Raw genomic sequence first — 25,044 nt, 5'->3', positions numbered from 1 at the left:
AAGGCTACAGGATGTAATGTGAAAGTTTCTCTTTGAAACCTGCATGAAGTGAGATGCATATCTACTGCTGTCTCAAGGTTTCCAAAGTGACTAATGGTTACAATACCTCCCCAATAGGTTCCTAGTCAGAAGCACCTTATGAGAGCCTGGTTTGCAAAAGGTACCGAGAAGCTCCACTCAGAAAACCAGACTCCCTGCAAAGATCTTGGCACCTGCAAACTGCAGGCGTGTACAGTTACTGTCCCCTCTGAAATCTAAGATGAAACTGCTCAATAAATTCTTCTTGGCTGTTCCATGTATTGTCAATTGCTGATGCCCCATCATAGATATATATATGTATGTGTGTACGTACGTATATATGTATAAATAAATACGTGACAGCTGCCCAGTTAGATGAGTGACTGATTTTTATCCAAGCTGCGACCCTTTTTAAAAAAAGAGAATAAGCTAGAATTACTATCTTATATGATGTGACTTCCGAAAAAATGAGTGCAAAACCTAAGTCTTGATCGTTGTTTTAAAAATTTCACGGAATACCAGCCCCCTACAAGCACTTCGTTTAGCCTACATCTGCAATATGGACATTTGAAGACTGTAGCCCATAGCTACATTTGAAAGAGTGCTCCCATCATAGTGCCAAATCCACACGGGCCTGGGTGCCACTCAGCAGTTTTAACTTAGTTTTCCATGGCCAAGAAGAATGGTGAGGGTTTGTGAGATCTCTCCCCGATGACCTCTTGCAAAAGATAATCTAGTCCAAATAAAACTATATACTTATAAAGAAGGGGAAAGCTAAGGTAAGCTAGGGAATTCCATTTATTGCATGGATTCCCTGTATTTATTGCATTTATTGCATACATTGCCAGTTTGTTTCAAAATCAGTGCTTCGGGAGGGGGCTTGTTCAGCATTCCTTATGTGGCTGTGTTGTGACTCAATGTAAATGCAGGAGTTAGACGGCAACGCGAAGGAATACGGTGCTGGAGGTGTCGTCCTGTTAGTGAGACACGTGACCTCAGTCGCGCCCATGTGCAGTCATAAGGAAAGGGTTGAGTGCAGTGTTCGGATTTTTGTTTGAGTAATTATGTTGTGCCTACCCTTCCTAAATTTCCCCATGAAAACTTATTCAGTCACAGTTCCTCCAAGTCCTTGAGGAAATAATTTTGTTGCATGTCACATTTTACTGTCTGTGAAGAGGTAGCAATAATTTTTAAGGCTTGCACCGTTGTGCTGTCAGGGTGAATTTATTGATTTGGGGATGTGCTTATATGTGGGCTGAAGTATATCACTGCCTAAACAGAAAAGCATCATTTTTTAAAAAAAGCGTGGATGCAGTATGTGTTGGCCACTACTGAAGGTCATGTGTAACCTTTTGGTTTGCTAGAGTGGCAATGGGGAACAATAGACCAGGAATAACACTTTTCATCTCTGAAATGCTTTCCTGAACCTAATGCGTGACTGGCTAAAACTTAGAAACACCAAGCATGATCCTTTATGGGTTTAGTATTTATTTATTTTTCCACTTCTCTTTAGAAGTGTGCTAAAAGCAAACAATTGGCGGCAGTGAGTCAGAGAGGCTAATTGTATCTCGCACAAAAAATCCACAAGCTTTTTCAACTCGAAATTATTTCTCTTCTACCTTCACTGAATTCATTGCTGGTGGAAGCTGCTGGGTGAACAGTCCTAACAACTGAAATTTTCTGACCGCAGCTATGTAAAAGTAGCACACAGCAGTGACCTTTTTCCACTTTCCTTTTTCTACTGAGAGCAAAATGTGAAGCTGTTCTTGCTAAGCATGGGCTTAATGCTACCAACTTGTCTTGCGCAGATTATCAAAAAGTCTTCAGGTTGTAGTGACCTTTGATCATGGTGGACATAGGCCAGATCTGAACTAACAAACTGTAAACGGATCTGTATTCCATTACCAAACCACTATCCGGTCTTACTCATTAACATTTTAGTGGCAAAAGTTCAAATGAGTTATTTCATTAATAGTCATGAAACTAATTACATTGAAGTGCATCTGTCAGTGGTAAAGGCAACTGACTTCTGTGCTGCTGAATAAATTCAGTCTGCATTAGGAAATGTTATTGTGCCTCTAAATGAGAGAAATACATGGCAAATCATGAAGAGGTATTAAAAAGGAGAATGCAGATGTGTCCTAAATGTGATGTGCTTGATGCTGCAGTTCCCTAATGCAATCAATTAATGAAATGAATAATCAGAAGTGTGTTTGAGTAGAGGAAGGGTCTTGGGCAATGTTTTGTGCCTTATTTCCTCTCTCAGACACTGAGAAGTCTGCAAGATAAGAAAGGTTGGGGGGCAACAAGTTGTCATTGAGTTGGATAAAATCAAACGCAGCTCAGTATCAGGATTAGTTTAGATATGTAGAAATGAGACCTGGGTCTGAGGAAATCTGACCAGAGCCCACAAGGTATCTTTTCAAGTGATTTCCATGGGAATTTAGCATCTGGTTGTGATGAAGGACATGGCCAAATTTTCTTTGCTCAAGATCACAGGAAAGTTTGTGATGGAACAGCTCTAGTTTCCTGAGCACTAACCCAGCAGCCCAACACTACATTGATTCCAGTTTGCTGAGAGTGTGTGAATTTGTCCACCACATCATTCCCATACCCTTATAGCATATCAGGTCAGGTCTGGTCCCACTGCCACCACAAGGACTGTTATTTGCCGTTGCTGTCATCCCTTCTTTCCCATGTCTTCCTGAACCTGCATGTGCTCCACAGACATTGTGGAGGCACACACTTGGAGGTACCTGCTGCCTTTAAGAACAAAAAGCAGAGTCATCCTCATCTCGTGGTTATTTATGGTCCAAGAGGTGTTCAGTGGTCCCAGTGAAACAGCCTGTTCCTCCATGTATGTGCAGGTAGATGGGGGAGCAGCTCCATGTGAGACCCAGGAATAGGTGTAGGCTAAAAGTGGTTTGTAGACAAATCTCAAGGGTATCCAAACCATTAAGCTATTCCTCTACAGTCACAGATTGAGAGTTGGCTGGATTGACCCCAAAGAGAGAGTTCTTTGCTACGGATCATCCAAGAGCACCGTATTTATAATCCTAGACCCTATGAGAAATTAGTTGCTCTACAGTCTATGACACATTTATCTCTTTCCTAGGGTGAAGGAGTGGAGGAGGAGAGAGAAAGGGGAAGAAGTCATAAATCTGTTTCTGCTAATTCTTACCATTGGCCAGCATTCCCCCACAGAAGGGACTCAAAAGCAAATACAGGAATGCGGCCAGCTCTGTTTTTGTAGCACAGTCTCCTGTCTGTAAAATGACACTGTCCTTTTCTGGGAAGCAGTAAAAACATTAAAGAGTGTGAGCAATAACAAGGTTACACGGGTATTTAAGGTAGGTGAACCAGTTTAGTGGTTATGGCCTGAAGTCAGCTGTATTTACAAACAGCCCACTGTTAGGAGAAGGACTGTCTGTGAGTATAGAGTAAAAGTAACTGCTAGTTATGACTGTCGATCTATCCATATTAACATGTCTTTATGTGTCTCAGAATGCTGTGGCATTCCTCACAGGTACGTGAAGTCAGGGAAAAAGATCCGTTTCAATCTTGGCTTTACTGTCTATTATTTTTGTGTTGTTAACGGGCTCTAGCAAACACAATTGTGTTGCAGACACATTGCAGGAGATGGTGTCTCCGAAGTTTAAGAAGGCAATGCAGGCATGGAAAATATCATTATGTATTTGTTTTACATCTGGGCAACTAAACTGAGATACTTCAAGTGACCTACGATGAAGTTAATGAGGTGGTAATTACGTACATAGCATACACGCTGTATCCAATGAGCTTTGCGAACCAAAGGTGAAGTCAGTTACTTTCGATCCTAGCAAGTTCTGGTTTTATTTCTCTTCTTCAGACATACTCTAGAGAAACCTGCACTAGAGTAACTATAATGAAGGAGTTACTCAATGCAGATTCACAACGCAGACAACCTGGCACCAGTGCAAATGCGGTCTTGTAGTCCTGCCATGAATGCCAATCAAATGAACTGTAATGGGCTCAGCTGTGTTGGACAGGCCAAAAATTAATAGAAAGAGACAAATTGTGAGTTTTTTCTTTAGTAGAGAGCGCCTTGCTCTTACTCCGTGTGGAACGTGCCGCAACAGCCCGGGGTCTTCTCAGCTTGTCTCAAGAGGAAGCTAAGCTGTAGTGGGACCAGGGGTGACCCCACCTGCGTGCAGCGAGTGGGAATCCCACCAGCATGACCTCCAGAAAGCAGGAGGGCAAGCCTGCAGTGATACCCATCCCCTCCTTGCTCCCAGCTAACGGCGTTCCTAAGAACACAGAGGTTGCAAATGGCTTTGAATTGACTCCTATGGTTGACCAAAGAAGGAAGATGGTCAGATGTGTAGTTCCCCTCCTCAGATACCTTTGTTTAACTCACGCGCTGAAGCTGGGCCACGTGAATTTTTTAGAAGAGGAATAGCTTTTTCAAATGTTTCTTCTTCACTTAGTAAGCAATACAGATGTAGTCAACATACCCGTTGGCAGTCTAGCCAACCAAGTCAGCAAAGAACAGTATTGAACGCTTCAGAGGTACCACAAGGAACCCCAGGACAGTGGAATAGACATTCAACGCACCGCTGCCCATGAAGAGGTTGCACAGAAGGAGAGATCACTGAAAGCTGCTCTGTCCTGTAAGAAAGGTTGCTTAATCAAGAAAAATTATTGGATGAGGGACTTGGGGAGTAAGAAATAAAGTAAGATTGTTAAAGCTGTTGAGTTTTGCCATCTGAGCTAGGGATGGCAGATGACAAAACCAATATCCACCAACTAATATGCATCTTTTCCAGAGCGCTCGGAAATTGTAGGGAATTGTCCATTAATGCCCCTGAGCTCCGCACCAGACCAACGCGTTTCTCTGGCAGTAAGAGGGAGGTGCAATCTCTCCTAGCTTCTGTGCAGTTTCACCACGTATTTTGGCAGTGTTTGGCCTCCTCGCTCTCTGATTTCCCACTGGGCCTGTGCAGATAAAGAGGACAGGCTACAAATGCGTGTGTTATTTGACAGGCAGCAGAGCAGCTTTGTCTGCAGCATTTATGTTTGGCTTGGAGTTGCTGAGCTGTATTTCCCAGCTATAGAAATAGATGCTTTCTGCCCAGCTTATGTTCCCTCCCCTCCCTGCCCAATAAGTTGAGGTACCCTATGCTACCTCTGTTTTTCCTTGATAGATGTATGGTCGCAGCTAGAGAATTCTGTGGAAAAGCACAGCGTGCTGTTTCTGTGTGTGAATTTGCAACTGGGAGCAAACACCAGCTTGGCAGCCCTGTCGGCTTCCCTTACGGGTGGGTCGGTGCAGGTCTCTCCGCACCAGCTCAGCCGTGACCTGGGCTGACCTGACCTGGAGTCAGAGAGCGACACAGTTAATTCCCCTACAGCCCTTTTGGCAGCCGCTGCAGCGGTGGCTGAGGCTGCCAAGCGCCATCGGAGCAGTGCTGTCCTTCAGGAGGTCTCTGGGGAAGGGGGTTGAGACTACCAAAGACTTGTCAGCATCAGCTGGCAAAACCTTTTAGTTACCAAGACTTCCAGCTCAGATAAATACTGTTGTCTCTAAGAGCCAGGCTCCCTTTCTCTCTCCTTTCTGCACACGCAGTGTAGGACCGAACCCTGGAATCTTTGCCCTCTTCTTATTCTGTGGCAATGCGTAACGAGTGCCACTGATCCAAACCAAGCCAAGCAAAAACGTGCTGTTATTACAAGTGACATATTTACTAGAAACGGGCTAGCAAATAGCGTTTAGTTCCCAGAAATGCGCTGTTGTCAGCCAAATCCTTGCACTGATGCAGCAAAATAAAAGAAGAAGGATCCGTGCACGGGCACAGCTTGGTGAGGTTGTCTGAGTGAGGTGTTTAAGCATTTTGCTGTGAGTTGCCTTGCAAACCAGAGCCCTGTAAACCATTTGTGGTTTACTCCGCAGGGATGCGGAGTGCTGAGCAAAGCCGGGCTTGGCTTGGGGCAGTGCAGGAGCCTGGTCTCGGGTAAACTGCAGCGCTTCGTCGTTCTGCCGACGAGGGAGACGAGCACGTGGGGGAAGGGAGGTGCAGGCCAGTAAAAAGACTGCACTTCTGCTATGAGTCAGCCCCAAAGGAATGTTCGTTTTAATTTATTTGTTTTAGGTTGAGCTACCAGCATTTATCGGTGCAGCCAAAACCCCTGGGTCTGCAGAGCACTGTGCCGGAGGCAGGCTCAGTACCTTGCCAGGGACAGAGCCCAGCCTTTGCTCCTGGGGCTACAGGGATGCAGGAGGGATGCAGAAGAGCATATAGCGACTGGGCTGGGTTGACAGTCACTATATGGCTGTGCAAAGGCAGACCTGGTCTCTCTGTCCCTTAATGCTTGCAAACTTACTTTTCCTCTCCTTCTTTCCTCTCTGAATTTCTCTTCCTTGCTGATAACTCCGCAGCTCTCCCCAGGATGCGGTTTGTAGGAAGGTGCCTGCGCAGAGGACGGCTCTATGTTGTTGTTTCTCTGCTGTCACGCCGCGCAGGAGTCTCAGTCAGAGTTTCACTGCGTGTATCTTGCTCAACAAGTCCCAGCCTTGCAGCCTGGGGGGGGTATTGCATTGGCACTGCAAGCGCCAGAAACCGAGGAAGAAGCTTTTGCAAATTAAAGGCACCAGGTTTGCGTGCCTGCTCTACTCTGGGGTAGGGTAAATGTGAGACTTCTCTTCCATCTCCGTGCATCACACCCCGCTGTACCAAGCACCATCGAGCCTTTCCTCTCCTGGGTCTGTGCTCCCAGTGACCACTTTCAGGACAGTCATCCTGGAGGTGATGGGGTGCAGGCAGGAGTGCCCAAGCCCAGTTTTCTTTTGTAAGGGACCTGCAGGGTCATGCAGCCCCTCACCTGGTCTTTACATTTTTTTTTTCCCCAAACTTGCCAAGCCCCATCTTTGAAGCAGGCAAACTTTTTTGCGCTTGGAAAGCAGAGACTCCCTGAGTTTGGACGTCCTAATGGTTGGGAGTCGTCTTCCTGCCCACGCGTAGTGGTGGCTGGCGTCTGCGGGTCTGTTCTGGTGCCAGGAAAAGTGGAGAGATTATATACCTTCCTCACCTTCCCCCCTACATGAGAGCAAACTCAAACTGCCGGGTTTATTTTAATAGACATGTAGCAGGGAGGAGCTGTGTGAGCCTATGTAAGGCATCAAGAGATCTTTTTTTTTTTTTTTAAATGTAAAGCATATGTGGTTAGCACATGCTGAGGATCGAGATAGTCTTTCAGACCTTGTGAGTTCAGCCACCCGCTGTGTTTGTTGTGATAGATTTGCCCCAGCCTGCGTGCTAGAGACTGTTTCTCACTGTTATTTTGTTAGTGTTTATCATTTAATATGAAGGCAGAAATCCTCAGTCATTTAAGACAGTCGCTCGTTCTCCCTCTCCCTCCCAAATTAAACAAGGCTGAAAAGTACGACTGTATTTAAGCAGAGGCAGCAAAGCCCTTTCCCAGTCTTCAAAATGGAAATGGCTTGCCATAAGGCAGCTGCGATATTTTTTTTTAAATGCAGAGAAGCATGTTTCCTTTTCATTTGTTAATTATAAAAGAAAACTCACCAAGGAGAGCCTCGTTAAACAAGTCTGGCATTGAAGGAGAGAAAGAAAGAAAAGGACCTGCCTTCACTCTGTAGCTAGTTGACCCAACTCACAGCCATGACCGGAATTTTTGTTTCCATGTTTTTTCCTCCATTATTTAGCCTAGTCCTGACAGCTTCAGCAAGGATGGCAGAGCCCTGTGTTTCGCCCCAGGGCACACCATGCAAATGACAATTTACAAACTGAAGAGTCAGGTATGGACGCCATTCACGCGACACGCACTCGCAGCCCAGGGAGCCCCAGGAGCAGTGGTGGGTGCCCCTTGCTGGCAGGTGGCTGTGGGGACTTTCATTCCCCAACCTGCTCACTGCCTGTCTGCCGTCTTCTTCCTCAGATCCGTCAGAGCCAAATATTTCCTCAGCCCAGTTTACCTCTTTGTAGAATGTTTAATTTGGGGGAAGCAGAGATTTTTTTCCAGACAGACAAAGAGGCAGTGGGGGCTGGAGCATTCGAGCAGTGCTGGATGAGCTGCCCTTGCAGGAGGCTGACCTGAAGTCTCGGAAATGTCTCATGCAGAGCTTTGGCTTGCATGAGGGAAAAACTACAGTTCTTGGTCTAAAATTATGGCCCCAGAGAGGCCATGTGGAGAGCTGATGAGTAAAGGAGCTAAACAGTGAAGGAGCCCTCCTTGTGTGCAGGAGCTCTGGTCCTGCTGGGTTCAGGGAGCCCCAGATGCGGGGAGTTTTCCAGGACAGTTCACGCTGTCCAAAATGGACTAGCATGTAAGAATAAGCCATGCCAGCATCTCTCAGGACATCAAGCCTGAATTCTGTCACTTTTCCGTTATGTTAGCTGCAGGGTGGTTAAGCTTCATACCAGGACTTTCACATTTTCATTTTGGCTGCAGGATGTACGCCAGAAGGCTGCTTAACATGCCACCCCTATGGTTTAAACCACTCCATGGTTTAAAATGCTTCAATATACCGTGGTGGGAAAGAGAAGCAGCTGCTTGAGAACATTTCTCCGTTGGATAACTGCAGCCGCTAAATTCAGACAGGCCCATCACTGGCAGCTTTTTCTTGGTGCCAAAGAGCTCCCAAACTCTTGCTCATTAACACCTCCTGTCATCTCTAGGTTTTAGGAGGTCTGATAGAACCAATTCATTTTCTTGAGCCCTCTCAGGAAGGTGTCAGCCTAGCACAGGCTGCGTGTACCAGATTTAGCCAAATCATTTGAATATATCAAAGTTTACAGTCTTTCTGTGAATGCAAATGTAGCGGTGTGGTTGGGTTGAGTTTCAGTGACATGGGGCCACATTGTTGCATGCTTACTTCCCTGCTTTGTGAGCGAACCCATTTTCTTCAATTATTACTTAACAGGATCATTTAGCGTGTTACTTGTAGTAGTATTACCAGTATTGTTTGATTTTTATCGGTACTATTGGTATTATTTAGTAGGAGTGCGTGGGAAGTAGAAATGGGATTCATTCTTCCCGCCATCCAAGCAAACAAGAACACTTCCGAGACATGAACAAAAGTTACAGTGCTGTGGGGAGTTTGGTGTGTATCACCACAATACTTAAATACACAGAAGAAGAAAGAAGCACAAGCTGATTTAGGTAATGAGGACTGGTACTGTTGTGACAGCAGTCTAATTAGGTCCATCATCTGGTTTGTAGCCATGTAACACCCTTGTTTTATTTAGGGCAAAAGCTGCCAGGGTGGGGTGGGATGGGTGGAGTGGCAGCTATAGCACAGATCAAGCATTTCTCAGAAATGTGAACAAGAAGCTCAAAGCTGTAATTGTAAGAATTCAATCTCCGAAAGAACAAACCTCTGCAACTGCGGGGTTGATACGTCTTTGAGCAAGTCAAGAGTGTCGTGTGAGATTGCTAAACATCTAAGACAGGGAGATGCTGATTCTTCTTGCTGGTACACTAGTAGCTAGAGGGACTAAACATAAACCGTAGGCTGAAAACAAATAATTTACAATGAATCACAGAACTAAATGTGGTTTTGCTTGGCCCAACCTGTCGTGCTTGCCAGCCTCTGCTCGGGCGAGGGACGCCGGAGCTCTGCTGGGATTGCTGGTCGGGGCACTGGAGCGGCAGGCTGGGCTCTGCCTGCTCAGGAGGGGGCTGCGCTGCCCGCAGGGCTGAAACCGATGAACCGAAGGGCACTTTGAACATGGACTTTGTGCCTTCTCGGTAGAAGACAGAGGACTCGGAACATTTTTTTGTCAGAGACTTTTTTCTCTGCCGCTCCTCCCTCTGCACATGCAGTCACCTCGGTGGTTCAGGCTAGCAAGAAGAAGGAAAGTAAAGGGCTGCGCTGGAAATTTCCGCGTGAGCTGGAGCACCCCTGCACTGTGCTGACCATGTGGAGACAGCAGCTCGGAGCCCCAAAGCAGAGGTCATGCCCAAGACCATTACTGCTGGCTGTCGGCGCAGGTACGGGCTGGCCCCAAAACAGCAGTACCATGTCCAGGACGCAGACGAAGACAGGGGCACATGTCTGTGCTTGTCAGTCATTGTTGGTGTAGGTCAAGGTCTCAAAAATGTCTGTTTTCAGTGGGCTGGAGTCCCAGTGAGCCAGAGAAATTAAAATAAAGTAGGCAAAACCTTGCAGTGGAGGAGAGTCACTGCCATAGGTCCCTAAACAAGGCTGGCTGCCTTTTGGAAAACATGTTGGAGTGAAATCTCGGTCCAGATGCAGAGTAATTGTGAAACTCTCTGCTGTGCATTTATAGCATGCTTACACTCATGAATCTCAAAGCAGGCTACAGGTAAAGGAAGAAAAAAACAAACCCAAACCCAAAAGAAGTAAACATAACCAAACTTTTATTTGCTCTAGGGTATCATGAAAGTGGAAAAACTTGTTGAATACACAGTGTTACAACTTTTTCTCTGGGCACTTAGGTTAGCTGGGTGGCAAATACGCAGTTGCGTTGATCATTACCAACCTCAAAGAGATAGCATTTACCTTTCCCAAGTAGAGAGGCTTGTAAAAGCAGGCTGTTGTTAATGTGTACTTAATGCACAGCAAGTGGAGTGCCCAGCCTGTGGAGACTGTGGCAGGCGCTTGGATCGTGCTGGTTTTAGCAAGAAGGCTTCAAGCTGCCCAGCCTCACTCAGCGTGTGCGAGTTGTGTGATGGGGCCGCCGAGTGCGGGGGCAGCGAGGGTGACTGGTGCCTGGGTGGATTTTCGGTTCAGCCGCTGGCGCGGGCTGTGGCGAGAACACTGCGACGTGCTGGAGCACCTCAGGGCACCCTCAGGGAAAATCATATCTTTGGGAAGATGGCTTTCTTCCCCTTCTCTGTTGCCCACCAGATCCTGCACAGAGGTGCCAAAGGACTCTTATATTCCCTTTGCAAAGGAAAGAAGAAACAGAGCATCTTTGAACGAGATGCTGATGTAAACGGGTTTGTGTGTGGTTACAACATCTGGTCATGACATGAAGCGGGTAGATGCAAGAGGCAGATTTATTGGTGCTCTTACAACAGCCGCATGAAAGAAAAGGGGTAAGAATAGGTGATGAGAATAGAGGGTATTCTACTATACTAGCTGTGTGATAGGGAAATTAATTTAGGAGTAGCCTGGCTTTTTACTAGTTAGCAAATCTGCCATGGAGAGAAGTTTGCACAAAATCCACAAGTTAGGAAGGTAATCAGCGGTGGACAATTCAATTAAGAAAAAGAATAGCAAAAGGAATATGTTTGGAGATGAAAAACAAATTTTGGTTATGTGACCTTTGGGAAAAAACAAAGGTCAGATCATTTATTTAATTTCTCTACCTTCATGGGAGGCTACTTTCTGTTTAAAAAAAATCTGAAACAGTATCACTGACATGCTAACAGGCTTTCCTGTTCATTTGCAGTAATTTGGTTCTCCCTTTTGCCCTGTAATGACCATGGCCATTAAATTGCGACTGTTGTTGTATTTGAAGTGTTTAAAAACCCATTTATTTCCTTCTTTTGCTCCATTTGTCTGCCCATCCAGAACATCTGAACATCAGTTACCGCTTGCTGCTGGTCATGCTCCTTTTCCTTCCTGTGGTGTCACGTATGCAGCCACTTCCACTGCAGTCCAGACTGATCACCTTCTTTGTCCGTGGTTTCTTTCCTTTTGGCATCTCCTACCTTTTAACAGGTTCCCTGTGACCGAGATTGAGCAGAGACTAGGGCAGGCAACTCTCTGTGTATATATAACACTTTAATGTTATACTTGCTAATCCTTTACTAACCGGGGCTCCTTATACCACGGTGGAAAGTGAAATACTGCTAAGCAGTTTAGTATCCCATCTGATGAGGTGAGGGGGTGGCTAAGGGCAGGACGCAGTCAGCTGAGCCCTCACGGCTGGAAGCAAAAAGAAAGACCCAGGCTCTTCAGTTTGGGAGAGCTGGTGGGTCCTGCCACCTCGAGAGAGAGGGACGTGGGCACCCGTGCCGGGCATGAGGCTGCAGGCAGAGGTGGAAAGCCAGGGCAAGCTGTCACAAACATATTCCTGACAGGGTAGAGATAAGCGCCGTTAATGCCGTGTACTTTGTACTGCCTTTGTGCCACTCCTGCTGGTTAATTATGATTTTTTTGGGCTGGTTCAGGACTGCAGGTGGGGTGTCTGCAGGAAACGCCCAAAAAACAGCCGGACGGGGATATTTGAGGAACTGATCTCATAAATACAAATATCTTAAGGGTGGATGTCACGAGGACAGAGCCAGACTCTTCTCAGTGGTGCCCAGTGACAGGACAAGGGGCAATGGGCACAAACTGAAACATAGGTTTCAGCTGAACATGAGGAAGAACAACTTTACAGTGAGAGAGCACTGGAACAGGCTGCCCAGGGGGGTTGTGGAGTCTCCTTCTCTGGAGATATTCAAAGCCCGCCTGGACGATGTCCTGTGCAACCTGCTCTGGGTGAACCTGCTTTAGCAGGGGGGTTGGACTGGATGATCTCCTGAGGTCCCCTCCAGTTCTGTGATTCTGTGGTTCTGTGAACAGGTGCTGGTGATTGTGCAGTGTTTGCTATGTTCCTCTGCCCCATCTTCATTTCCACTACGGGTTTAGGAATGTCATTCTGCCTCTTAAATTTTGTCTGCATTGGATCCAGAAAACTCTGACAATAATTAGAAAATTACTTCTAGCGGTTTATCGCTTGCAGTATTTCTCATGGTGTTTTATGTGCTCTCTTCAAATAATTTTAGTTGGATTCAGGCCAGTTTGCCTTTATCTTTGAAAGGGCCTGCTTTAAAGGTACTGCCTTGACTGATTTCAAGCAGAGTGATTCTGGATTTAACAAACAAGGTACAGGTCAAGGTCAATGACATGGGAATCGAGACATTGAAAGTATTGGGAAACTTATTAGCAGATTAGTCTGAGGACTGAAGCTTCTGCTGGGAATGAAAAACAGAAAATTCTTACGTAAGTCGTGGCGAGGTTTAGTTCACAAGAATGCCATTTGATAATGATAATGTAGCCAGCTAATGCACAGGGCGACCTTGCTCTGCTGGTGGATGCGTTGGGCAAGCTGCAAAGCATCGTGTTGTAAGGAGGTAGCAGCATGCAAACCTGCATCTGAGCTCCTCCGAACTGCTCCCTGTTGCAAGTTCTGAGCACTGCTGAAACACCTTTGTCTTTGTCCTGACCTGCTTCCCAGTTGATTAAGAAGGAAAATGGCTTTTTGGCGGGGCTCTTTGTTTTAGAGAGGTGGTTGAAAAGATTATGGCAAGATTGCCCCATTTTTTTTTTTTCCTGCATTTTGCTCGTTTCCTATCAGTCAAGAGTTAGGTGCAGGTTCGCAGCAGCATTTCCATTAGCAGCCTTTGTCACTTGATCTCTCAGCACTAGACAAAGGTCAGATGTCCTTGAAGATTTTATTAGATACATGAAGCAGTCCTTGACATCATGTATCAAAAAGTACTGCAGGACCAGTCAGAGCAGGCAGTCACTCTCCAGATGACCTGATTTTTCTTCACTAAGGGATGCTGGAAAATATTCTTTCATTTGCTTCTCTACCAAAATGTCCTTTTTTTATGAGCTCCATTCTCTCCCTTCTCTTCCACAGGGCATGGGAGCATTTACAGGGTTTGCAAGCAAGACATTTTACTCCACTGTTCCATTACTGCCATGTCACTGGTACCAGTGTCCCCTCTTAATCAGACCTAGGCCACAGAATGGCATTGCTGGCTTGTTCCGATCTGTCTACATGGTTTTAGGTCTTTAGATGGGGAGGAGAAGGGTGGTAAGTGTATATTCCAATTTATTATGCTTTTCAGGCATCCCCTCCGTTTTGTTTCCTCCAGGGTAATTTAATGTTTTCCAGCACTGAAGGAGTTATGGAGCAATCCTTTCCATAAGGTGGTCACCAAGCCCTAGCTCTAAGGGCTTATTTGTACATGACTTTTGGCTGCCCTGTTTCTAAGGTTGTACTCTGTTCCACGTGAGAATCTTGCACATCTTTTTTGGCTGGGAACACTCCCAGGAAAATCAGAACAGTTTTTGTTTGTTTGTGTTTTGCAATCCACTGGCAGTTGTAGCAACATCATTTTCTGAGGTCGTGTTGCAGAAGGCTGGAAGGGAGCAACGTCTGCTGGAATGTCTTTTGGGGCGGATGGATAGAAAAACAACACACTGCTTGTTTGCAGTCCCTGCATTTTCCATGTTTCATTTTGAATGACGGCTTTTTTCTACTTAAATATTTTTTGAGATCCAACAGACATTGTTTCCAAGGCTGTTTACACGTTGCTTTTGCAATGGTAGAGCGATCTGACCACGCCACTGTGGTGCATAGGCTTTCCTGCAGACGCGGGGGCAAAGGTAGCTTTAGTAAAGTATTCTTATTGATGTGTTACTTGTAGTGTTGTGCTGTGTCCTCTTAAATAAATAAATATCTACCCCCAAAGGAGTGAAAAAAGCAGTACTTGTCTATATAAATAACACTTGTGAGTTGCTTCAGGCATCTTCCTGGACCTGAAGGGTTTGCATTGATGTACTCCTTTAGGTGTGAACTTATTAAACATCATAACCGTTGATTGATGTGATCAGATAAAGCAGATCAAATGAGTAAGGCAGTATGGAGATGTAGTTATTTTCATGCTGTCTGTCTGTATGACATACCTCCACTGGCATCTTCATTAACCGCTCTCAGGCGAGATGTGGGTACAAACAGAATGCCTTCAGCTGGGAGAGATGTAGGTTAGTAGTCCCCAAGTTCAGCTGCAGTTGTGTTTACTAGCTCCAGGTTTTTCCTGTGGAGGCCAGAGGTTTAAATTTACATTGATGAAATTAAAAGTGAAAGTACTGTAGCTTTTCATCAGAACTGCAGTCCCCGCGACCTACATTAGCTTCCCTGCTCCCTGCCATCTCTCCGCTGACTGCCTGAAAGCCCCAGCAAAGCCCATGGTGGGTCCAAGGGGATACCAGGACACCCTATTTTGTCACCTGTTACAATCCCAAGTCTTCATATTAAGAGCTAGGTATGTTGTCAGCGTGATACAGATGGATTTAGCAGAGGCTCCCCGTAGAGACGGAGTTTCTCTTACTACACTGACCTGCCATCAAGACTATTAACAGGGACGAGGTTGGTCATCATTTCGCCGGTAGGCTCCTGTGCCTCTTCTGGGGCTAGATTCAATTCTTAGCTCCGGTGACATAAATCCTGGGGGGGACTGGGGGTGGTGTGTGTGTGTGCAAAAATGGTTGTTACTTATGATCCATGTGGGTAACAGTGAGCTCAGGTGCTGGCCCATCCCCGGGGAGGAGTGGAGGCGCTGAAGATGGGGTGACAAGGGCTTCGGCACAGGCTGAGCAGTGTCACCGGGGGCACCCGCTGGGTACCGTGGGGCTCACCCCGGCAAACTGGCCCACCGGGCTGCGACTTCCACTGCTGTCTGTGTGAGGTGGAAACCCGGGGATGGCTGTCATCGCCACGAGCACATGAACACCCGCCCTCTCCGCTGGGTGGGTTCAAAGCGTTAATTTAAAAGCGGAGAAAATCTGGGCCAGAGCTGAAGCTGATTTGCCTTCAGTGATGACAACATTTTGGCAAGTTCGTTTCAAATTCCGAAGGTTTGGAGGTTGTTTTGGTTGTTTTGCTGAAGTGCTTTCCATTTGAGGGGTAATTTTCCCTTGTGATCTTACTTATATTTGGGATTGTAGCTTATGGGGTTTTAAGGGTTTATGGTTTGTTCCGTTAAGCCTATATGAGGCTTATAAAGAACAAGGGACTTGATGTTCTTCAGAGCTGAGCTTGCCTCTTCTATCTGAAAAAAAGAGTTGTCCCTGAATTTTAACTTCATTTTCTCTCCCTATGCTTCTCTTATATTTTCTCAATACAAAGGGAAAACAAGAAAAATTTGCTGCCGCTGTCTTTGTCCCTAGCTGCACACGTTTTAGTTTGCGGCTATATTCTGTAATGTATATTCTACAGGCACAAGTGCGACAAACTACTGGCAAATACAGGCCAACAAAACAAATGCAACCACCAGGGAGCTGCAGGACGTGAACCACGTTCCCCCGTGCCCCCGCACTGCCGTGCCCTTGCTTCTCCTCTCTGCAATTCCGGGGCTGTTGCCTGCCCTGCCGGCGGCGTGACCTGGGGGTGCTTCCCTGCTCCTGGGGCTGACTGAATGCCATAGCGGGGGCAGGGGGGGGCTCAGGTGGACACAGCCCCTTGCTCCCCAGGGAGGATGCCCATGCAGGTTGGCTGGTGGGGAACTGGGGGCTATCTCCAGCCAGGCCTCTGGCTGGGCCACAGCGGGCGGTGACCTGGGCACACACAGCAAAAACCGTAGTTGCTCTGCTCCTCAGAGGTAGCTGGTCCTCCAGCCCTCACCCTTCCCGCTCCGACCTGGGCAGTGGGGGACCTGGGCTTCAGGCTATGCCTCGGCTCAGCTGTCAGCACTCGTGGGGCGAGGAGTGCATGCACAGCCCTTCTCCTCCTCCAGCCTTTTCGGCCGAGTTGAGCTTGGGGCAGTTCCCGCAGCAGGCGCTGTGTTTCCTTCCTTTCCCTGGGCTCAGGAGTGGGGCCGATGATGGCGCAAGTACTGCCTGTCAGTAATGACGTGAATTGGGCGGTGGGAGTGGGACCCCAGAGAAAAGGCGGATGTGGGGGAACAGCAGTCCCTGGCCGGGATGCGTTCCTGGGGCCCCAACTCCTCTTCCCTTGCTCCCAGCAGGGAGAGGAGTGCCTGGGGAGCTGCCCCAGCCTTGGGGGGAACGCAGATGCGACCGTATCCAACAGTACCTGTCACGAGGAGGCTGAAACAGTCTTTTGAGAGGCAGGCTTTAGAAATCAAGGGATCAGATGACGAGTATGAGATACATCCCTGTTTACTCTCTGATAGCCTGTTACATCAAAGACCATCATCAGTGAGTCACCTACCCATGTGTGTGACTGGCGTCGTTGCTGCTCTAAATATAAATGTCAAAGGATATTGAGCTGTAGGAATAAATCGGGCTGTGTTGGCATGCGCGTATCAGACAGGTCTACCTCTTCTGCATGTCCTTCTCCTTCCTTTACTGAGGCCGGTCTGGACGATGGGAAGCAGCTGCGCAAACTCGCATCAAAGCCAGGAGCACAGGTTATATTTTCATATGCAAATCTGGCATATCCACACATTGGATCTCTTCTTGCTCATTCTGTCAAAATTATATCTGGGAATAGAGAGAGAAAGGTTTGCTATGACAGTATTTCTGAGGTAAAAACACTGAGAGACTGAGAAGCATTTTCACACCCTTTTTTATACATACAGAATGTGTGATTTATAAATAAGCACCAGAGAGAAAGTAACTTTGCCAAGACTACCAGGCACTGCTTGAGAGCCGTGGACACAGGTATGCTGTGTGATTTACACGGCTTCAGGTTAAAGCACTTTAATTAGACTCTCAAGTTAGGAGTTTCAACTATAAACACAAGTGGCTGGTGGTGTTTTCTGCTGAAAGCTGGGAGAAACTGGTAACTTTTTTTTTTTTTCAGTAAAAATCTATTTTTTTAAGTCAATAAAATGGTGATGGAGGCCAAAAGAAAAGCATCATGAGCCTGAAATTGCCTGTTTAATTGCCAGATTCACTCTGCTCTGGCAACTGGAATGGTTTTTTTTTTACCTGTTGTGCTCCCTTTACAGCATATGAAGGAGCGGTAATGAATTTAAGAATGAGCTCTGCCTGTGCAAAGTAAATACCTCTTGTTAAAAAAAAAATTATTTTTTAAAACCCTATAGAATGTAAATAGAAGGATCTAACACTGCTTCACTTTACTGCTCCCTTACTGAATGCCATTATGAGGATAATCCTGTATTACATGATAGAGGACAGTGAAAAGATCTATGATAAGGTTGTCCTTTGTGCATTCCGGTTAGGATTTTCCTTAATGATTAAAGAAAATCCTATGGAAATACTAAATTTTATAGCACATATCTATAGCTGTTTCAGTTTACTCATTAACATCAGAGAACTCTACAATAATGACTCAGGCTGCTATTTTCAGGGGAAAAAATGACAGCAGTGCATCTGGGCTGAAACCACTTCCTTCGGTGGCACTGCAATGTTCAGGGCTATTTCGCTTTGCATCAGAGACGCCAGGATGGATCACGCTGCTGTGTATGATGCTCACCCTCAGGCTTTGCCCCCTTATTTTAGAATATTGTGGTAATTCTTATACTTTCAGTGTTTTATAAATAACATACTTCTGGGGGAGTCAGGATTTCTTACTCCTTACCCATCTGTTTACTGTTGCTTTCTTCTTTGGATTATTTGCTGCCCCTTTCTCTGTTACGTTTTCCTGGCGGAGACTGGATGGCTGATGTCTCCCTGTCGCTCCTTGGTGCCTGAGTGGGCTTCCCTGCGTGGGACTCCCCGGCTGCCAACGAGGAGAAGCTTTCGTCCTGGTGGGATGGATTTCCTCTGTCTTCCTTTACCAGCCCCAGTTTCTGCCTCCCTCTTCTCAGTTATACTTCTTTTCCTTTTCTTCTTTCCCATCTCCGTTCCTCTGCCATAGAGCAGACCTAATATTTCAGCTTCTAAAGAGCGCATCGGTGCCCAAACCTTCATCCATCCTCGATGAAACACATCACCTGCCTGTGTTCTACACAGTGCAGAGGGACAAGCAGAACCCACGAGCTGTGGTCCAGGGGATGATAACACCACGCTTCCCTGTTGTAGGATTTTTGCAGGAGAGTGCCCAAAGCTCTGTGTTCAGCGTGGGTAGCCTGACCCATTGGCGTGCCCACGGGTGCAAGAAGCATCCCGCCAGGGGCTTCAGCAGAGAAAGGACTTTAAGTCTCCTTCCCTTCCATGCTGTCCCAGCTGTCCATCTCTTGGCCGCGAGCTCCCCTCGTTTGCTGCCACGCTTACCATTTGTCCTTTCTCTTCTGTTTCTCCCATCGTGTCAGCTGCTTCTGCCTGTCCCCTTGCCTCGCGATACGGCCACCTCTGTGCTAGCGTTCTGGAAGATCTGCCTCACATCTTCAGCCTATAGCCCCAAACTCTTGCCTCCCTTTCTTGTAGTAACCCCCAGTCCAAGCAGAGCATTTCATAGGTTCTTCAGAAAATTCCCCTGCCCCCCTTTTGGGGGAAAGAGCTGGCAACTTCCAACGGGGAAACATGGAGTTGTATTCAGTAGAGAGAGTACTTAGTCCCTGAAGTCTGAAAATGTAGGAAGGTGGGAGACAACTGTGAGAAACAGAAATGCCAGAAAAATGTGGAGGATTTGGCAGCCCCGTCTTTATGTCTACTGTGTTACCCTGCAGAACAGAATTGAAGACAAACATATGAATGTGCTGCTAACGTTGAAGTTATTGCATGCGAGTCTGCTACTGAATTACTTTGGGAGATTTAAAATTTTTTTAGTTTCAAGATAATTTTTTTGTCGTCGCTCTGCTCTATTCTGCTCTATTTAGTTTCTCTTCAGATAACAGTAATGAAAAGTTACAGCGCACCAGAACAACTCCAAAACTCTTGCCTTTAGAAGTGCTCATTTGATATTAGCCTCCTTTGGCCAAAAACCTATCAGATATAATTGAATGCTGTCAGATTGCCATTGCTTTGTGTCACCAGCATAGGAACCGGACTGTAGTCATGAACTTTTCAGGAAAATCCATCATAAAAACACTGGTAGGAAGCTGGTGAATACCAGTCTAATGCAGTTAAACAGATTATCTTAAAAGTACATACCTCTGCAACCCCTTTATAACTATATCACCTGGACTCCCCGCTCCTTTTAACCATTACTATGCTGCAGAGGGGAAAATTCAAACTTCTTTGGATGCAAAAAGTTATGAAAAGTTGTCAGCAGGTGTCAAGACAGATGATGTCAAAATCGGCCTAATCGTTACTCAGTGTTGTGCTTACCTCTGATGGGAGATAACACTGCTGCATCCCTCCTGGTCTGAAACTGCTGACAGCTGCTCTCTGCAGTTCACATCACGCGTGCAGTCAAATCTTCTCATGTCTGCCACCACCAATGCAAAGCTGCACACTGCGGGGATACCATTTACCATCCTGGCAAATAACGCTGAACTCGTTACAAAGCTGTTAAAAGTGGCCTAAAGTTTATCTGTTCTAATTAGCCCAATGTAACTATTGACCTCAATAGACTGATGGAACTCACAAAAAATAGTTTCAGTAATAAGAAGCAAAACGAAATGTTACTTGGTGTAAATATAGAGTGCCCAGGCAGAAGGGAGTCAAACAGAGCACGGACCTGAGCTGCTAACTCATTCAGAATGGTCTTTTTTTCTTGAGTTGGAACTGAAGTCCAACCATTACTTTGAAGTCTTGCCTGTATTTGATCCAGGACTGAACTGCTTTCTGCCTGCCTGCCTTCCCACAAAGCATCCCTAGCTACTGCTCTTAAATCCTGACCTCCTCCCATGCCAGCCCGCGAGGCCCGCATCCCGCTGGCAGCTGCATGGAAGCACTGTGTTGCAGTCTTTTCCCCTGCATCAAGATGTCATCCTGCACTGCTCGAGATGTTGTCCTGCTGTTGACTGCTCTCCATTGCTTGGGAGCTCCATGCATGGACCAGTGCAAGATAGACCCTTCCTGCCCCTGGCATGAGGGACACCCACTGCAGGGCCGAGAGGTGGGGGGTTTGCACCCCCCTCGTGGCGTGGGGCTGCAGGGTCCCTCCTGTGGGGCCCCTGCACGTGACCTGGCTTGAGTGGCTGCACGTGTTTATGCATATGTCCATACCTTGCTGTGTGCATTGCTGTCTGTCTGCGCTGAGCGCTGTAAGCCCAGACTTTTGTGGGATTGAAGGGGCAGAAGCCTGAGGAGTGGACGTCTCTCCCGATGCCCTGGGGCAGCCCGGGCAGCACTGCAGACTGTGGTACAGCCCATCACACTCCCTCTGCCTTCCCTCGCCCATGCCCAGGTTGGCGATGGGCTGCTCTGCTGCGGAGGGAAGGAGATGGGATCGCAGTCCAACCTCACGCTGAGAGTCTGCTCCTGTCCCGTAACCCATAAATCTTGTCTTAACAGTTAGGTGGTTCAGTATGAGCAAGTTCGAGGTGGTTCATCACTACCTAAACTGGTTAACAAATATTTACTGACCTCCAGAGAAGCTAAACTGCAATCATGCTACCAAATGTGGTAATTCTGCCCCTTTCCTGACTGTGAAATTCAAGACCATAGAACTGAAAATGAATGCTTTTTTCTTTCTTATGAGATGAATAAGGGCGAGGCTTTGTGGTTTTCAAACCCCAGTTGTGATAAACATTGCCATGGCAATTAGACCATCTCAACGCACAAGGTGAGAGGGCGCTGACTCTGTGGTCATCCTGGTCTTCTGGGGCTTGTTGTCAGCACGGATGCTAAGGGTCACCCAGGGGACTGCAGGCTTGGGGTCCTCTCTTCTCAGTGCAGAGCACCAGTCAGGATTTTCATGCAGTTACCCATGTTTTGCAACACAGACCTATAAATATGTCCAGAGAAGCAGAGGAGTTTCTAAGTGGGCAGACGATGGCCTGTGCTGCAGCACGCTTGCTGATATACCTCTGTCTCTTTGGACTTTGCTTTTACTTAGCTTTCAAAGTCATATAAAACTCATTTATCTCCAGTGAAGACTGCATCTGCTGTCTTTGTACTTTCAATCAAATGTGCTGCTACAGCTTTTCTTAGTTTTCATGGACCTCGCGGGAAGACCCTTGTCCATCAAGGAGCGTGTGATCCATGTACCAGCTGCTGAGTAGGCACAGACATGCGCTGTGCTGTGCCATACTGTGCCACACGTAGTGCTTGGCCTTCAGGACCGTGCTGTGTTGCCCATATCCCTTGCCATGGGGTACCCTCAGACAGCTAATTGTCATGGAAGAGCCTGGAGGTGGCATGTACTTGGCACCAGTGACACACCATGAGCATGTTCTTGTATTTATCTTCAGCTGAAGCAACATCCTTTCATACAAATATCCAATTGAAAATCCTATAAAAACTCTAAAGACCACAATGCGGGTGAACCCTGCCCCCAACGGGAAGTCTAGGCAGTGTGCCATGCCCTGATCGTAGGTCTGTCTGACAGTGCATCACCTTTGAGTTCCATCGTTGGAAGGAATGTAAGATCTTGTAGCTTGCTGCTGCCTTTTCTGGAATATTAATGAACTAGTTAGAGTGTTTGTTTTTCTTTCATTGGGGTCCAAAAAGAACCAGCACCTCTTGGTGCAAAGCCATGGTCCACTGATATTTGTGAATATAATTACATATTTTGTAGAGAAAAATCTGTTACTAAATATATGCCCGTCCAGTTAGGCCGCCATTAATGCTGTACATCATTAAGCCTTCGTGTAATACTGTGTTGTGTGGGAAGGAATCCCAGGCTGAATCTATTTTTGATGTCTAATGGTTGATCTACTACGAGTTATAGTAGCAGAGTTCAAATGTTTGCTGATTATTGCTGAGCTGGACTACTATCAGGCAATTTTAAAAATAAAACTTGCAATTCTAAGGGTACCATTGAAGTTCCTTAAGAGAACCTGCTTGACCTTTCAGCAAATTCACTGGATTTCCTGAACTGGCACGCAAAGGCAGGGCTTGTGCAGCAGGGCGATGCCACTCAGCATGGCTGCTGCTTACCGGGGCTGTTGACCTCTCCTTGGTGGTTCTCCGCTTTTCGTGAGACTCTTCATGTTGTGTTGCGGTGCTTGAGATCTTTAAGTGTCTCCTTGGAGGAAACAATGGGAAACTAGATTGCCAGGTAGCAAGGAGCCTGCAGGAAACCAAAATTGATATGAAAAAGATGAATGAGCCACAAAACATGATCAGCTGGTTCAAGTATCAACCGTGCTGTGCTTGCAGAAGTGTGTCTGGGCTCTGCAATATACCTATTCTGTTCCTTGCAGAAGTCAGTCTTCAGAAAGTGGGGAAGAATGGGAGCCAAATTTGGCTGTCCTTTTTCAGAACTCCCCCAGGGTCAGTTTTGTCTGCACCTGGACGTGGCACTATGGGCAGGCTTGTAGGGTTCATACACTAACACTAATCTCAGTGGGGCTGCAGGAGTGTCTTCAAAAGAGTTTCCTTTCAAGGAAATGCACAAGCCCTTGGCAGCTATGTCCAGATGTGACTCTGCTGTGTATCTAATAAAAATTAAATACCTGACAGGTGGTTTTTTTGGTTTTGTTTTGCAGGAAGAAATCATTCCTATTCTCAGCTCTGTATGCTGCCTTTATATTTGGTGGTCGGCACCTAATGAACAAACGAGCAAAATTTGAACTGAGGAAACCACTAGTGCTCTGGTCACTGAGCCTTGCCGTCTTCAGGTAGGCATTTCTTCACACCAACTGCCTTTGACAGTAGTCCGTGAAGAGGGTTTGGGGTTCTTCGCATACAACACCACTGCTAATGTGACAAGAAGCTCACCCAGAAATGGCATTTCTTTAGTTCTGCTATTGAGGGTTATGTCCTGATCCACTCCTCACCATTGAAATGATCCCCTTTGACTTGCCAGATCATACGGCGTTTGAAGAGGAGAGAAATCAATAACCCTCTTGAAGAACAAAGGTGAAAATAAAGTGAGGACACGAGAAAAAGCGCTTATCTTTGCAATAAATTTACCATGCAAGCTACAAATGGAAATAAACTAAGTAAGATGTTAGTCTTGTTCTCACTTACTAGTTAGTATTACGCTTATATGGGTGCATATGTGGAATATTTAGTCAAGACTCTGATCTCCATTACAGCGAGGTAAACCTAAAGTCACTGCTTTGATGATAAGTAAATTAGGCCACTGGAATTGAAATCAGAATCTGACTTCTGGTTATTCCATGGCAAAGAGCTTGTGAATGCAGCAAAAGGGCGGCTTCACAGGGGAAGGCTATTTTTTAGTGATGCACATCTCTCTAGCTATGTGTTGACTCTGTATCATTGAGTACAGGGAAAGTCAGGTTCAGATTCTTGATAGTTGCTGAAAGTGAGGAATAAAACCAATCAACCTGAATTCCACTTTATCTGCTTAATATGCTAATTTTTAATGAGGCTGAAGATAAACAAATGAATGAACAAATGCTTGTAAAAATAGCCCTTACAGACACACAAACTTTTGGTACAATTTACTAATAACAGTACACAGAAGACCTGAGGATTATCCTTCATTTCAGTGCCTATTGGGAGTGTAAGTTACAGTTCACTCAACAGCATAGAAACCATTTGCAAACCACTATCAAACACTGATACCTATACCTTTTTCTAATATCAATATAATAATTACTGGATGTATTAGTTCACAAGTATATAAAAAAGGTTTGCTTACTGAGCAGCTGTGAATGGTGCATGATTTCTTCACAGGGTGGGAGGTCACCCAGTCCAACCCCCCCGCAGGAGCAGGGACACTGCTAACTCGATCAGGTTGCTCAGAGCCCCATCCAACCTGGCCTTGAATGTTTCCAGGGATGGGGCCTCCACTACCTCTCTGGGCAACCCGTTCCAGTGTTTCACCACCCTCATTGTAAAGAATTTCTTCCTTATATCCAGTCTAAACCTACCCTGTTTCAGTTTAAAACCATTACCCCTTGTCCTGTCACTGCTGGCCCTACTAAAAAGATTTTCCCCATCTTTCCTATAGGCCCCCTTTAGGTACTGAAAGGCCGCAATCAGGTCTCCCTGCAGCCTTCTCTTCTCCAGGCTGAAAAACCCCAACTCTCTCAGCCCCTCCTTGCAGGAGAGGTGCTCCAGCCCTCGGATCATTTTAGTAGCCCTCCTCTGGACCTGCTCCAACAGTTCCATGTCCTCCTTGTGCTGAGGGCTCCAGAGATAAATTGTATTTCTAAGTTGTCTCATCCAGCTAGGACAGAAGAACTTTATGTTGGCTTCATTTTAATAGTTCATCAATACTTCAAAAAAAAAAAATCCTAGTGCAGACAAAACTTCGAGCAGTCTGGATAACTTTGAGAGCACGTTCTAACACCGTGAAAATTTATAATTTTCATGTGGTTGCATTTGGCGCTGTACTTCTGGTTGGGTGTCTAACATAGTTTTGCTGGTGGGGTCCTGTAAGCAGTTGT

General features: G+C 46.3%; 1 protein-coding gene across 1 annotated transcript in view; it reads left to right on the top strand.

Annotated features, from left to right (window-relative positions):
• The first annotated feature begins 9,973 nt into the window (after window positions 1-9,973).
• Window positions 9,974-25,044, top strand: part of ELOVL6 (ELOVL fatty acid elongase 6) — a 36,958-nt gene continuing 21,887 nt past the window's right edge. Inside the window, exons 1-3 of the mRNA XM_009649197.2 lie at window positions 9,974-10,096; window positions 10,601-10,980; window positions 23,173-23,304. Coding sequence (XP_009647492.2) covers window positions 9,974-10,096; window positions 10,601-10,980; window positions 23,173-23,304 — 635 coding nt within the window. The remainder of the gene's footprint in view (window positions 10,097-10,600; window positions 10,981-23,172; window positions 23,305-25,044) is intronic.

This window comes from Egretta garzetta, unplaced genomic scaffold (genome assembly GCF_000687185.1).
Source record: "Egretta garzetta isolate BGI_Z169 unplaced genomic scaffold, ASM68718v1 scaffold41, whole genome shotgun sequence".
Lineage (NCBI taxonomy): Eukaryota > Metazoa > Chordata > Aves > Pelecaniformes > Ardeidae > Egretta > Egretta garzetta.
Note: the sequence above shows the minus strand (reverse complement) of the source record. Positions and strands in the feature narration are given on the sequence as shown.